Raw genomic sequence first — 14,871 nt, forward strand, 5'->3', positions numbered from 1 at the left:
TCTCTGTTCATTACTCCTCGCCCTCTCTTCCTGATCTGAATTGATTCCTTAATCCATGTTGCTAAGACTGCTAGCAAGACTAACATCGCTACCGGAAGTGACATAACTTCCTGCCAGTTTTCTTCAAATTGGTTTTGATAAAAGAAAAACTCTCTTGATGCTGCTGTAGATGTAGATGTTGTTGTCAGGGTTCTGCTTCAGATGTTGTGGTCATTGTTCTGCTGTAGATGTTGTTTCTGATATGCTGTAGATGCCCGGGTGTAGATGTTGTGGTCAGTGTATCAAATGAGGTATTTTGTTGATGTGCAATCTCATCCTCACTGCACTAAAATTGTGACATGTGGCCTCGCAAATGAACACTCAAAGTTGCGACATGCAGCCATGAGAGTGAGCACAACGGGTAGTTGAACCCAAATTAAGCTTAAGGAAAGAAATAGTGTTTATATTTCTGAAGGAAATGACTGTTATTTGATGATGGGTATTTCTGGCATTATCTCATATCTTCCTCAGCACATTAGCTGTCATGACTGCATCCTTTATCTCATTTAATCAGCGTCTGATGGGTTATAAATGTGACGTGATCTGATTCAACAGTGGCAAAGGAAGACATTTTGACAAATTTTTGAGTTCTTGTGAAAACCTAATGCAGAATGGTTTTTTTTTACTTTAATTTTTTTATCTGTGAGACGAGCTGTTTGATAAAAACAAGCCACCTTTTCATCTGTTATAGAGGTTTCACTATAATCAAGATGAAGAAATTGATTGAAATTTACGATTTAAGCTATTTTGACATCTGACGATGTCAGACGTGATATTTTTCTGTGGGGGATTTAGAAGATTAAATAAAACAGGGAAAAAATGAAATTTACTCAATCCAGCGGGAATAATGTGCAAAAAGCGAGCAGATTTACTAATGCGCGCGGGAGCTTTAAGACTAGCTATTTAATTACGGTGGTCTTATACATGAAAGTGGTAAGTTATGGTCTCCAGAACACCCGTGTGGAGAGGGTTTTTCCTGTGGCAGGTTGCATTAAATATATATATGTTAACTTAGTGCAGCTAAGTCAGGTTTACATACATATTCTTATCAATTCAAATTTCAGTGAGCTGTTAGATTTCTTGGATGATATACGTACATGGGTTGAAGCTGATCCAGATCATATCATTGTAATACACTGCAAAGGAGGAAAAGGTGTGTATGCCGTGACTTCATGTACTCAGTGGCGTGTCTGGGGGGAGGGGGGTCTGGGTGCTGAAGCCCCAGCACTTTGTTAAAAATCATGTAAAATCAGCCATTTTGTGGCGATTTTAGCCATTAAGCCCCCACCCGCATAACTCTGAAAGCCCCTCTGAGCCCCCTCCCCCCCGCAGGAAAAGATCCTGGACACGCCGGTGGTACTCACATAATATACTGCACACAAAGAGTATCCGAACACTTAAAACAAAAGCAGTATGTTAAAGACACTCAACCTAAAGTACCAAATAAAGTAGTCATTAGATGGTCCATTTGTTCCGTGTATTTTGAGACCTCATTTATGAGACCTCAACCGAATTTATTAACCCAAGATTAAGCAATTTGAACGGAAAAAGAGCATTTAAAAGTGTCAAATTTGGGCTAATGGGCTCAATATAGCGTAACAGATCAACATTCACTCAACATGCTTATAATTTAATAGCGTGTTTCGAGAGAAAAGTCTATGTAAATTTTGTCAGTTTTGAAATGTTTTTATTAAAATTGGCATAACTTCTCAATATATTTTGACTACTTTATTTGGTAATTTAGGTTTGACGTCTTTAAAGCTATTGCTTTAATTTTGTTGTAAGTGTTTGGATACTTTTTGAACACAGTATATAGTTGTGGTGTTCCATTAAATAAAGTTTTAAAATCTTAGTTCTCACAGTGTTTCCAAGTTGCTGTAGTTAGGCAGGTCACTGGGGGTGGGGGGGGTTTGCAGAGGTACGATGCTTTTCAGGGTTAAATTGTTAAAATGTAAGCAAGAAGGTACCACATTGCCATGCCAAACTGTCCAAACTAGAACAAAAAAAAAAGCAATTTTAGGGGGTTAAGTGGGATGTAAGCGTTTTTTTAATTTCTGCATTTGGCAAATTCCGCACCCCTCTCAAAATATTATGGCTACATAAATAGCCTGTGTGGGAGATTGAGGTCATGTCTTCCATATAGGGGGTGTATGGATTTATGGAATAGTCCATTGTCCTTTGGGAGGGTTTACAATTTCAAAATAAAGATATATGAAGATAACATTTGTTGTAGGGGGAGAGGGGGTTTGGGGCTAATTCATTTGAGTAGATTGAATAGTCAGTAATACTGACTATATGAGTTCTTTTGTTGCAAGATATCTTAGATATAGCAATGTGTTTTCTGTGTCATTTTCAGGGAGGACTGGTTTAGCTGTGTGTGCATGGCTTCTGGAATCAGATACATTTAAGTCAGCTGATGTAAGTATTGCATAATGGACAAGTGACATTACCCAAACAAAGCAATGTGGTTGGCATGAGGGCTGATGACTTATGCTTGACTTAACCTAACCAAAGTCTAACTCAAATCCTAACCCTTAAACATAATCCAAATCCTAACTCAAATCCTAACCCTAAACCCTTACCCTAATTCTAACCCTGAAATCTAACCTAATCCTAAAAACTAACCCAAATCCTAGTCCTAATACCTTACCAAATCCGTACTGAAATCCTAACCTAAAAACTATCCCAAATTATAACCTTAATACATAACCTTATCCTAAAATCTAACACTAATCCTAACCCCAAAACCTTACCCAAATCCTAACTTTAAAACTTAACCCTAATCCTAGCTCTGAAACCTAATTCAAATCCTAACTCAAAATCTAACCCTAAAACCTAACCTAACCCAAGCCCTAAAACCTAGCCCTAAAACCTAACCCAAATTCTAGCCCTCAAATCGAACCCAAATCCCAACTCAAATTGCATCCCCAAAACCTAATGCAAATTCTAACCCCAAAACCTAACCTTATCCAAGCCCTAAAACCTAACTCAAATCCTAACCCTAATCTTTTTTCCTAAAACAAACCTAATACTAACTCCAAAACCTAACCTAAAATCTAACCATAAGCAAACTCTAAAACTTAGCCCTAATTCTAACTCTAAAACCTAATTCCTAATAAGCCTAATCCTAACTATAAAACCTAATTCTAATGCTTACCCTAAAACCTAACCCAAATCCTAACTCTAAAGTCTTTGATATGTTTGAATACTACAGGATGCCTTAGAGTACTTTGGTAGAAGACGCACAGATTACAGTGAAGGAGATAAATTCCAGGGTGTAGAAACACCCAGCCAGGTAGGATTATGGCGTGTGGTGGTTGGAGTGGTGGGTGGGCACCTAATGTGAAATAGCATCAGAATGGAGAATGCTATTTAGGACTATGCAAATGGGGATGTTTAATTTATCAACCAGGGACTGAAATTTTATCACCGATAAGGGACATGCTCTCAAATTGGTTGGAATGTAGAGTTTCACACTAATGTCCCTGTTTGGAGGTCATTACAGATGCATGTGTGGGGAGGGGTGGGTGCTAGGGAGGTGTTGGGGTGTGTGTGTAAATTGTGTATGCATCGGTACATATAGCATCCTATCATAAATTATTCTACCAAGCCTTTCTGTAGGTGTGTATTTAGAATAAACTATAGGAAAATTTGTTTTCCAATATCTTGAGTAGTGGATACTGTGTGCACACTACCTGCCTGTTGCTTGTCACATGCTAGAGGATAGTGAAAATTAAGTTAGCATCATAAAACCTGCCCTTATTCCAAAATGAACAAAACTTGATCGCAACTTAATGTCTTCAACTGTGTGTATACTGCAATCATATGTGAGTATTATGCACTAGGTCTACGCATCCAACGGGCTACATACTCGCACCTGTATATGCGTGTTACATGTTATCTATAGTTGTGATGACATATTATAGGCAATGTCCACAATATGTCCCAACATGTCCACACCACAAAGGTATGTATTATCTGTATGTAAATGTGTAAGCAGTGTGTGCCTTGTATGGATGTAGATTAATAGACTTCATATTTATGCAATCTATTGCTATTTGTAGGGTCTAATTTTGCTATACAGATTATATTTCCATACCCTGGTGGATCCAGGCATGTGCACACCCCACCTGTGCTCCCCTCTTTTTGTGTTGAAAAAGATAAAAAAAGAGTGGGGCTTTGCACTGAAATTTTGTTTTAAGCAACGATAACAATAATAGATGCAGTAAAAAAGGTCCACCAAATGGCTTCATATGAGCATTCATATTTAAAAAACTTCTAAGGGGGAAACAGCCCCCTTAGACACTCCCTACATAGGCTAATAGATAATAAAATGACAGTTGAATGTTTTGGCTTCAATTTTGAACAATCGTACAATTTTTATAACAGCGTAAAAAAATCTCTGAACATATGGCTTCAATCTGGCCTTTGCAAAATTATCCAAATTTTGAGGGGCACACCCCCTGCATTACAGCCATTCAAAAAGAGGGAAGCAACAAATTCAATTGTGCCGTCCCCCTTTTGCAAATTCCTGGATCCACCACTAATTCCATCACCATAATAACCTGTTCCATTTTGATGAACATATATAGATAATGAATATTTTGACATATTTTAATTTCAGGCTCGTTACGTCAACTACTTTGAGCAGATCAAATTCAAGATGGGTCGAGTAATTCCAAAACCCAAAGTGCTCAAGCTGCAGTCACTAAGGATATTGAATCTAGGAGGTAATGATTTGTTTTAGGTTCTTGTTGGCCTCTTTCTAATAATAATATACTCTTAGAAAAGGGGTTCTAGGTTGTCTTGTATATACAGGTACCCATTTGTTTTAGTTTTGATTGAAAAGTTCGCTTCTTTTAAATGCAACATGGGATCCTCTTGGAATGACCAGAATTGATAGTTTATAACCTATTATCGACCAATCACAAGCCAGATCCATTTAAAGATGCATTACATCATGGCCAATTTTAGTTAGGCCAGAAGAGTCTCAATAGAGTCCTGTGCTAAGAATCTTAACCGCAACCCAAAGTAAGTAGTCAGAGGGAGGGAGTATGGTGAATGAAAATATCAGATATGAAAATCTATCAATTGCACACAAATTAATACAAATTAGCATTTTATGCTTAAATGTACCGTATTCGTCCGAGTATAGTCCCACGTTCGAGTATAATCCCACCCCCCATTTTTCAAAAAATTTCAGAAATTGTAAAAAAAAAAAAAAATTTGTCTTCATGTCATACTCTATTAATGATTTCAAAATGCATTGAATTTGAATGCATTTTGAAATCATTAATAGAGTATGACATGAAAAAAAGTATCAATTTTCATATTAAAAATACAAAATATCTTGAAATTTTTTTTAATTTTATTTTTTAGGTCAACCATGAATGATCCTAACATCTAGGTCTAGGTCCAGGGACACTCCAAAACCGGAAAAAAATAAACTTGCAAAAAAAAAAAAAAAAAAAAATTGGGACTATACTCGGACCAATACGGTAATAGCCAGAGTATACAAAATGGGCAAGTGGACTACGGAGAAGTCTAGTCTCCATTCAGATTAGTATAAGGAGGTTCAAGCCACTATATGCAATACAAAACATGAGCATGTTGGACTAAATATATATATATTGAGGGTTCAGAACTAAAAAGCCGTAACTCACTATGACCAGCTGTCACAAAATGAGCATGAAGTTGGCTCATTGCTTTGGTCTTCAAAATCAATATTTCTTCCACAATGTCTTCTGTTTTCTATTGAAATTTGTCATGATTAATGACTATCTTAATATAATATTGCCCTGACGACTTTATAAGCTCATTTTGTAGGTGATTGTGAGTTGAGGCTTTCTGGCTCTCAATCTTGATATATTCATATAAATTGAAATTGAGTTTATTGTTTTTATATCACAGGATTGGGCAAAGGTGATGGTCGAGATATAGGGATGGAAGTGGTTACCGATGGGACTACAGTATTTGGTTGTACTTTAGGAAGAAATATGAATTGTCAGGTAGGGCCCTAAAATTGCTGTAAAAAGAAAAAAAAGAACAGCATGATTTACTGGAATAGAGGCCTTGCATGTGACGAATCATCCCGTAAATATGGCGGACTACTCAAATGCATTCAACAAAAGCATGATTGCAATCTACCGTGACAGTTCGTCTCACACACATAACCCTGCACTACGATCAAATATGTTGATTGAATGGACTGCACTCTGCCATAACTACGGTGAAAGACACTGGTTCAAATCCTTTGTTTGGAGCCAATCGATAAAAGAATGCAGGGCCTCTATTAATATTGGATTTGGATTCTAATATATGCCATATAATTTACATGCATATTTGTATCTCAACAGACAATAGGCCTTTTCAAGAGAACCATCAAAACATGTTCAGCCAATCAATTTCTGGTGATTTGAACATGTATGTGTGACCACACAGTGGACATCATGATCAATAAGGTGCATCAAGTAAGAGTAACACTGTACATGATTGGTGTGATCAGTCATACCACACCCCATGGTCATCGAACACATTATCGCCAGTGTGTGATTTGTTTGTGTTTCTGTGTATCGCACAAGAATTTCCGTAGATTTCTGATTGGCTGCTGAAAAGATCTACCTAATAATAGTGATGTGCTTTCAACTCTGGCAGGCACTCTAATTCACTGGCGTAGTGCATGTTAATAAAATATGACCGTTGCTAAGTCTGGCTCACCCTTTTTTTGTTACGAACCACTGATCGAAATGATCTCAACACAAAGCCTATGGCATATCATAATTTGGAACAGCTGTATGAGCCCAGGCTTGAACCAGTAACCAGTGGGTACTAACATGCACTACGGCAATGAATAGTATTATAGGGAGTGAAACAATGATCATTAAATGAAACCAGGTTTGAATCCAAAGCAGTGGTATATTTTGATTTGTGTAATTAAAGCTTGAGGGGACGTCTCAGATCACTTTTCCAAAACCGATCAGTTCATCACCATCATAATTTACTACTCTTTGGTGACAATAAAAACTGTCCTATAGCGTGAGACATGCGAATGTGTTTTGTAATAATAAAGGTACACACTACATATTCCTATTGCTGCTAACCCCAGATGTACTAGTGCTGCCCATCTAATTTGTGGCCACTCTAGATTACCAGTAAAGTAGATACTCTGGAGTACCAATGAAACTGGGCACTAGCAATAGTAATTTGGTTGTGTAAAATGAGCAGATTTATATGAAAAGAACTCCTCAATTTATCCCTGTCTTTGTGTTTTATGTGTTATTCAAAATAATATTGAAAAAAAAACATGCACCAAAGTAAATCAAGGTACTGTCTTTCATTAACAGGCTGTATATGATCGTGATATTGATGGATGCGTAGTACGTCTCATCAACGGGCCGGTGGTATCTGGGGATGTCAAGATCCGGTTTAAATCATCATCAAGGGTAAGTCAGCATATTCTCTGTAGAAGTAGTGATGTAACAGAATTAATTGCCATAGCAATAGATGAATACAATTTTTGAATGTATCGGCCCGCACTAGAAGTACGCTGTAACTCTGCATCGCACCTGTAACTCTGCATCGCACCATTGATTATCAAAGAATAGGCAAGAGGCCTTGATCGTATAAAGATTTCACATTGGGCGCATCCAGATATTTTTGGCTCTCCCCCTAAAGAAGACATGGGAAAATCTTAATCTTTTTTAAGATCTGACCTCGTAAATCATAAGACAAATGAAATAAGAAAAAACAAAGGAGAGATCATAGCCAGCAGTAGTACATAGAGTATCATGCCTACGGATTTCATCACAGTCTTACCTTAGCACGCTGGTAAGCAGCCTTTGAGATGGTGTTAATCGATAGTCGATAACTGATAATCAATGATCAATCAGCTATGAATATTTAATTGGATTCTAAAAATAATGATCACGGACTCTCATGTTCAAGTGTGTGTGGGTGGGGGGGGGTGTATACCCCCCTCGCATGTTGGTGCTCGCAATTGCTGAGGATTTGAAAGATTTTTACCCCTAAAGAAGACATGGGAAAACTCAAACTTATTGGGAATCCCATGTCTTCTTTAGGGTAGGTGCCGTTAATTTCTGGAATAGCCCATTATGTACATTATATTTCACACCTGTACGATTAGTGTCTATGAAAAGAGCAGTATTGTATTTAACCTATGATTGCACACACTGACATTAGCCTTTTAGAGATATGGCGGACACAATAGGATGGCGCTGCATGAAATGGGTAAAGGCTTTTGAATTTGGCAGGTTTTACCCATATTGTATACTGCCCTCATATTGTGTACGCCATGCTTCGAAAAGGCTAACGACAGGTGATGAGTGCAGCCTACTTGTGGTGCAGCGCAATACATTCAAAATTTTGTATTCATTGCTATAGTAATTAATCATGTTACGTCACTAATTCTATAGCAAATTCCAGTTATGTTTAGTCTTTTCTTTCAGCCCCCAACAATTAGACCATTTTCAAATTGTGGAATGCAGCTGATGATACATAATCAAAACATCAAAAATTACTGTATAGGCCAGGTTGGGGCAAATACTCTACAGGACTAAAACACTCAACACTGTGTGTTTCAGAAAATTATATATGGACTAATGCACAATTTTACTGATGGTTATCATTTATTAAATTGGAATTTGTAACATTTTACAACGTAATTAGCTATAAGAACACCTATTAAAGACATGATGGATTCTCTTAACTGGGATAAACTTCATACAAGATGGGAGAAACAACTTCTGATTATTGTGTTCAAGTGTCTTACCCATAATGCACCATCATATTTATTTTCTCAATTTTCTTATATGCAATCTCTTCATACTCATGGTACTAGAAGCCAAACTTTCAATTCTCTTGTCATTCCAAAATGGAACATAAATCCTGGTAAGAGAACTTTTCACTACAGATCATGTTATGCTTGGAATAGACTCCCCAAGACATCCGTGGAAACTTTGATTCTATGACCGTTCATACTTTTAAAAACTGTATTTCAAAATTGTGATTTGACTTAATTATTTGATTTATTGAATTCCACAAATTTATATAATTTTTTTTTGTCTTTTTACTCACTATTTGATTGTAAAACTTGTACAATGTTATCTATTCTGTATAGTGTAATTATTACTTGACCTGATGTACAATGTAAATACTGTATTTAAGTAACTTTTGCTTCCATGCATTGCTTTTAATTGTTATCAACTTCTTTTATTATATTGTGTGCTGTAAATTGTCACTCAGGGCCCCCTTGGAGATCAGTACCAGTTACTGAAGGGGCTACCCTGGTTAAAGAAAGAATAAATAAATAAATAAATAAATATACTTCCATGCAAATATAGGGAAAATATAGTAAACCTCCAGATTGTTTTGTCTATCCCGAGGTACTCGGACTTCATTGTCTATCATGTCATTTTATGCATCAATCTAGCTATCAGACAATATCGGCTATTTATAAGATTGAGAGGTCAGCATTCAAAAAGTTTGTCTACACAGAAAATATTCCATGAATATACTACCAATTCGCTCTTCATTTTAAAAACAATAATGATATTAATTTGCAATAATATACCCTAATTACATCTGGAACACATTAAAGTATGACACATTCTATGCAGAACATTATACAGTTTTGCATAAATTGTTCCATCCCGTGCACTGCCTGTTATACACTGTGCATATAAAAGTACATATGTACACAGAATAGAATATGCCTTGCCCATTTTGTATGTTTTTATTGCCTCGGACATATTATTTAGAGGTAAAGAATACTGCATTACCGTTTATTTCTTACTAATTCTGTTGACCTTGTGGATACATTATGCAAGTACACCTTGTTTGATTGGTCTATAGAGGTACGGTCACCAATTTTCCACATTGCCATATTTAAAATCTTGTATATATCTCAAAGGCAATAGCATATTTAGGCAATTTGTGACACGATCTGGTCCATGGGGGCCAAATGCGGCAAATTTGAAACTGAGATAAAGGTAAAAATATGGAGTCAAAAAACAATAAAATACATAAGAAAATAGACATCAAAAAACTTCATAACTGTAGAACCAAGTATGCTAGACCTTTGGTGTTTTCAGTAAATGATAGCCTATTGTATGTATAATGTAATGATTACAGTAACTCAATTTTCAAAAATGCCTCCTTTGGCCCCCATGGACCAGATCGTGTCACATTTAGGCAATCAAATGCAATAAGATTAGTATGGACTAATTTGAATAACCAGATACCTGATGCACTCTGACATTACAAATTATTTCTCCGCATTGGATCCAAGTAATTATTTGCACTTGTATAAGTATATGCCATCAGTTGATTAATAAACGAGTGAGCAGAAATTCAAGTACATTACATGCATATATTACACTGTACTCAGTGCACATATTGTGCTAGTTCCAGTATAAAGTGGCAAAAACATCTTGGATTCTCAACAGGTTTTGGGAACTGATCCATACAGTACTTTATGCAAACTAATGAACAAATAGGAAATAACAAAATAAGATTCATGGTTGCTATATTAGAGCTTGTGATCATGAGAGTCATCTTTCAAAATATTACAGTTTCAACACTAAAGTTTGTTCTTCTCATATGAGGCGAAATTATTTGGCTTTTGTTACTGCACGCATCAATAAAGTGCCAATTCACGCTCGCTTAAATTCACGTATGCGTGCATCAGTCATGCATTACGCAACACACAACTAGCGTAAGCACTGCATGTGTCCAACTGCACGCCATTCTATATCAATACATGGTGTTACAATCAAGTCTTATTTTTTCCGCCTTCTATAAGCTGAACAAAATTAAGTTGAGTTATTTCCAGTGAGCGACGTAATCGTTCACTAGTCTATTGTACTTTCATAGCTGGGGTAAAATTTTAACAATTACATACTCCTGTATGTGTGAAACCTAAGAAAAATGTAACATTATGCAGTTACATGCACTCTATTAGGCAATAATGTTACATTATTTTCAGCATATATGAAACAAAATATTCAAATAATGAAATAGCCATATCATCATCAGTTAGTCTAATAAACAGTTCAATTCAGTTCAATAAAGGAGAAATCCAGCAAATGTACTATATTTGCCACTGTCGCTATATACTGTACCTGATCCACCACGTAACCATACCTGGTTGCCTGTGGCCATCTGCAATACAACAGTAATAGACGACTGCTGAAAATCAGCAGCAGAATCTCGAACATGCGCGGCGGCAATCCGTCTGCCATCTTTCACAAGTTCAATCCAAGGGTTATGACTGCTTGTACCACTGGCAATGGTATATGTAAAAACATAGGTGCCTGGCAATTGACATGTAAATTTATGACTCGATGAATCATAATGGTTGCTGATGTTTGTTTCTACTGTGTCAAATGTTAACACAGCGCCTGAACTTTGAGTTTGTTGAGATGTTTTTACGACTGTAAAGGCTGATCGTCTAATTTCTGGTGCTTCACCGTTACTGCCCTTTTCACCGATTGGTCCTGATTGACCGGCAAGCCCTGGACTTCCTCGCATTCCACTTGGGCCAACTTTTCCAGGTAATCCTCGTGCAGAAGGCCCGGGCTCTCCCATCTCACCGCTTGGGCCCTGGGGGCCAGAAAATCCCCTTTCACCGGCAGGCCCAATACTTCCTGTGTCGCCGCGATCTCCTTTCAACCCGTCTCTTCCTGGTAGGCCATTGTTGCCTGGGGAGCCATTGTTGCCAGGGGATCCGGGAATACCATTACCGGGTATACCGGGGATGCCTGCAGGGCCTTGGCAGCATGAATTACAGGTCTCTGATTGGCTGGTTTGTGACGTGACTCCCAACAGGAGACTAGGTGCAATCAGGATCAGGGATGTGATGGCTGCCAGATGTATGTACATGGTGAAGCTGTGGAGATGAAAATGAAAAAATGGTAATTTTGCCTCGCAAATACAAGTACATTTATGTCTTTGAAATGTTTTGAAAACCTTTCTCAAATATTGTCAAAACATTGTGAGAACATTTCAATGTTGGGGTATATGGTCATCAAATTAATGTTTTAAGGACTTAGGTTCATAATTCTTACTGAGTATTTTGAGTACATTTGTTTTAATAAAGAAATACTAATTTTCATTAAATTTTGTTGTAATAAAGAAAATATTAGACAAATATTTTACTTATTTTATTGAGTTTCTAGCTAATTTATGTATGAAATATGCAAATGTAGACTGCTATATGCTACAAATGACACTCAGTCTTGGTAAAGTCTATCATATCAGGCTAAAAATTCCTCTGTTGAACGACTGTCGAGGGAGTCTATGCTCCAAGAAATGCCACTAATTTGTACCCTTTTAGGCAAAAACAGCCTATTTACCAAAAGTCATACATACATGTACATTGTATTGAAATATACCACAGCTACTTGCATGGTACTTCACAATATGATAATAATGGAAAGATGGAAAAGTGCAAATGTTTGTCATTTAGATATTTTCAAAAATAATGACAAAATATGCATCACCCCTTTCACAAGTCGATCCCTTACACAATTCGACACTTATTCAGTATATAAAACAAATATTGACTGCTTTATATGGGTCATGGTTACAATTATAGGCCCCCGGTGCTCTCAAAACCATGCTATGACTGTCAGATGTGCCTCGGGCCATAGCATGGTTTTGAGATCATCTTGGGCCTATAATTTTAAACATACCCCTCATAGCAGTCAATATTTGTATACTACTCCAGAATCCTTGGTACACTTACCTCTGTGATTTCAAGTTTATTCTGAATATCTCGTGACACCAGGTCTCATCAATATGTTGCCTTCTTGAAAACAAATACAGTCTCAGGTTTGAAGAATGTAACTTTATCAAAGTTCAGGAATTCACAATTTCGTGTAGATAAGTTACAGGCAGCACATTTAGTAGATGTCCAATGCTAGATTATATTAGACTGAAGGTTGTCAGGCAAAATCTTTGCTCTTAACTTTGAAGTCTGATTAATAAGTGCCATACATTTAACCAGTTGTATTGTGAGAAACAAATGATGCTCTATAAAGTAAACTTTTCACATTGAATCCATGCCAAATTATGATGTAGGTATAAAATGAAATTTAAGTTTAACATCGTCACATTTAAGGAAAGCTCTGATTGGCTGTGTGTTTTCTGTCCCTTTCCCTATTTGGTTACATCAACATCTAACAGGATGCACAGCTATACATTGTGTGTCAGTTACGTACACGTAGCCTTTAATTTTAAAGTTGTCATATTGTATGTTTGAACTTTTGATGATGAAAGTACTTGATGTTTTGCCAATTCTGTTAGATATAAATCTCAAATAGCGGAAATGTGTACTGCCCCTACTTGACTCGAAGTATTTGATTTCTTACTCAGCTAATAAATTATATGAACAAACTAGGTCTTGTGAGTATTAACTTCAACAAGGTTCAATGTTAGGTTACTGCATTATACTATCTGCATGAATGACATACAGCATCGCATCATTTGCTAGTATAAATGAGTTAAGAAAAAGTTGCCAGAGTTTGTGCTATCAGGTTTTTAAGGTCTCCCACCAACAAAATATTATTTTTTTTGCAAAATTGATTTTGGAAACCACTTTTTTTTCTCGATGTTTTCCACGAGCATGGATAGATAACAGTTTGGAGAGAAAATACACTTGGGTTAATGTATAAACGTATAAACTTTAGCCAATAAAATCAATTTGTGTTAATGTTTTAACAAGTTTCCACTGCATACCTAAACAATCAGTCAAGTTGAATTTAAATTTTATACATGTTTCCTGAATAAACATTGAAGGCAATTGCTTGGCATGAGATACCGTAAAACCTCGTCTACAAGCATATAGTGTGCTCCTGAAGAAAGCTAAATTAATCCAGGCGCCATTATGGAATTTGAGCAAATAAATTACAGATCCAATTAATGCAAGCATATACAAACATGTATTATTGTAAGACCAATCTATTGTATTGGCTTATTTACACATTTATCGTATTAATTTAGCTTTCATCAAAAACACTATAATGCTTGTAGACGAGGTTTTACGGTACTGTTGAACAGCGGAATACCAGGACAAAATTATTGTATGCTGACTGATTATTTGAGCCAGAGTGCTTTTAAAAGAACCTAAAAAAGTGGAGGTGGAGGTAGGGACAACAATTATATTGACGATGTGGGAGATTTTGTGAGCTTTTTTTTACCTGGGCATGAGATTTACTACCTTGGTGTGAGATTTTATTACCTCACTAAACATAGACCTTACCTCAAGTGCCCAAATGTGTGAGAGTTGACAGCCCCTGCTGATGATGTAAACACTCACTGACAATTTATTCATGGTATAAATACTCTTGTCACAATCACATTCAGGGTCAAAATTAGTTTTTTTAATATAATATCTTGGCATTTGCATTATGATAGAATTTGAAACATTTATCAACATTATATAATTAGCTACCATGCATGCATGCAAATATAGGGAACGGTGAACTCGGGATTGTTTTGTGTAGCCCAAGGTACTCAGACTTGGCTATCGTGTCATTTTACGCATCAAAGCTAGCTGTCAAACAATATCAGCTATTTCCAAGCCTGACAGGTCTGCATTCAAAAAGTTAGGTACACAGAATCAAATGTGTTAATTTGGCAGATCAGGATCTCATTGACTGTTAAGGCCAAGTAAAAAATAAAACATGTTTCTCGTCCAGGTTTTGGAAAAATAGGAGGAAGAGGTTTTTTAAATTTTTTATTGAAAAAATACCTTAAATTGCCCTATTTTGATGCTTTTTATCCTTTTTATAGCGTAAAGATTAGAAGCTGAAA

General features: G+C 36.5%; 2 protein-coding genes across 2 annotated transcripts in view; one reads left to right on the plus strand and one right to left on the minus strand.

Annotated features, from left to right (window-relative positions):
* The window catches only part of LOC140160626 (phosphatidylinositol 3,4,5-trisphosphate 3-phosphatase TPTE2-like), a 95,394-nt gene that overhangs the window by 52,053 nt on the left and 28,470 nt on the right, over nucleotides 1-14,871 (plus strand). The window contains exons 10-15 of the mRNA XM_072183877.1: nucleotides 1,104-1,192; nucleotides 2,396-2,457; nucleotides 3,254-3,334; nucleotides 4,664-4,769; nucleotides 5,950-6,047; nucleotides 7,383-7,481. Coding sequence (XP_072039978.1) covers nucleotides 1,104-1,192; nucleotides 2,396-2,457; nucleotides 3,254-3,334; nucleotides 4,664-4,769; nucleotides 5,950-6,047; nucleotides 7,383-7,481 — 535 coding nt within the window. The remainder of the gene's footprint in view (nucleotides 1-1,103; nucleotides 1,193-2,395; nucleotides 2,458-3,253; nucleotides 3,335-4,663; nucleotides 4,770-5,949; nucleotides 6,048-7,382; nucleotides 7,482-14,871) is intronic.
* Nucleotides 11,100-13,854, minus strand: LOC140160628 (uncharacterized). The gene is made up of 2 exons (XM_072183879.1): nucleotides 12,803-13,854; nucleotides 11,100-11,944 (listed from the first exon to the last, which is right to left on the minus strand). Exon 2 carries the CDS (start codon nucleotides 11,935-11,937, stop codon nucleotides 11,119-11,121), a length of 819 nt encoding a protein of 272 aa, XP_072039980.1. The 5' UTR covers nucleotides 11,938-11,944; nucleotides 12,803-13,854; the 3' UTR covers nucleotides 11,100-11,118.

This window comes from Amphiura filiformis, chromosome 9 (genome assembly GCF_039555335.1).
Source record: "Amphiura filiformis chromosome 9, Afil_fr2py, whole genome shotgun sequence".
Lineage (NCBI taxonomy): Eukaryota > Metazoa > Echinodermata > Ophiuroidea > Amphilepidida > Amphiuridae > Amphiura > Amphiura filiformis.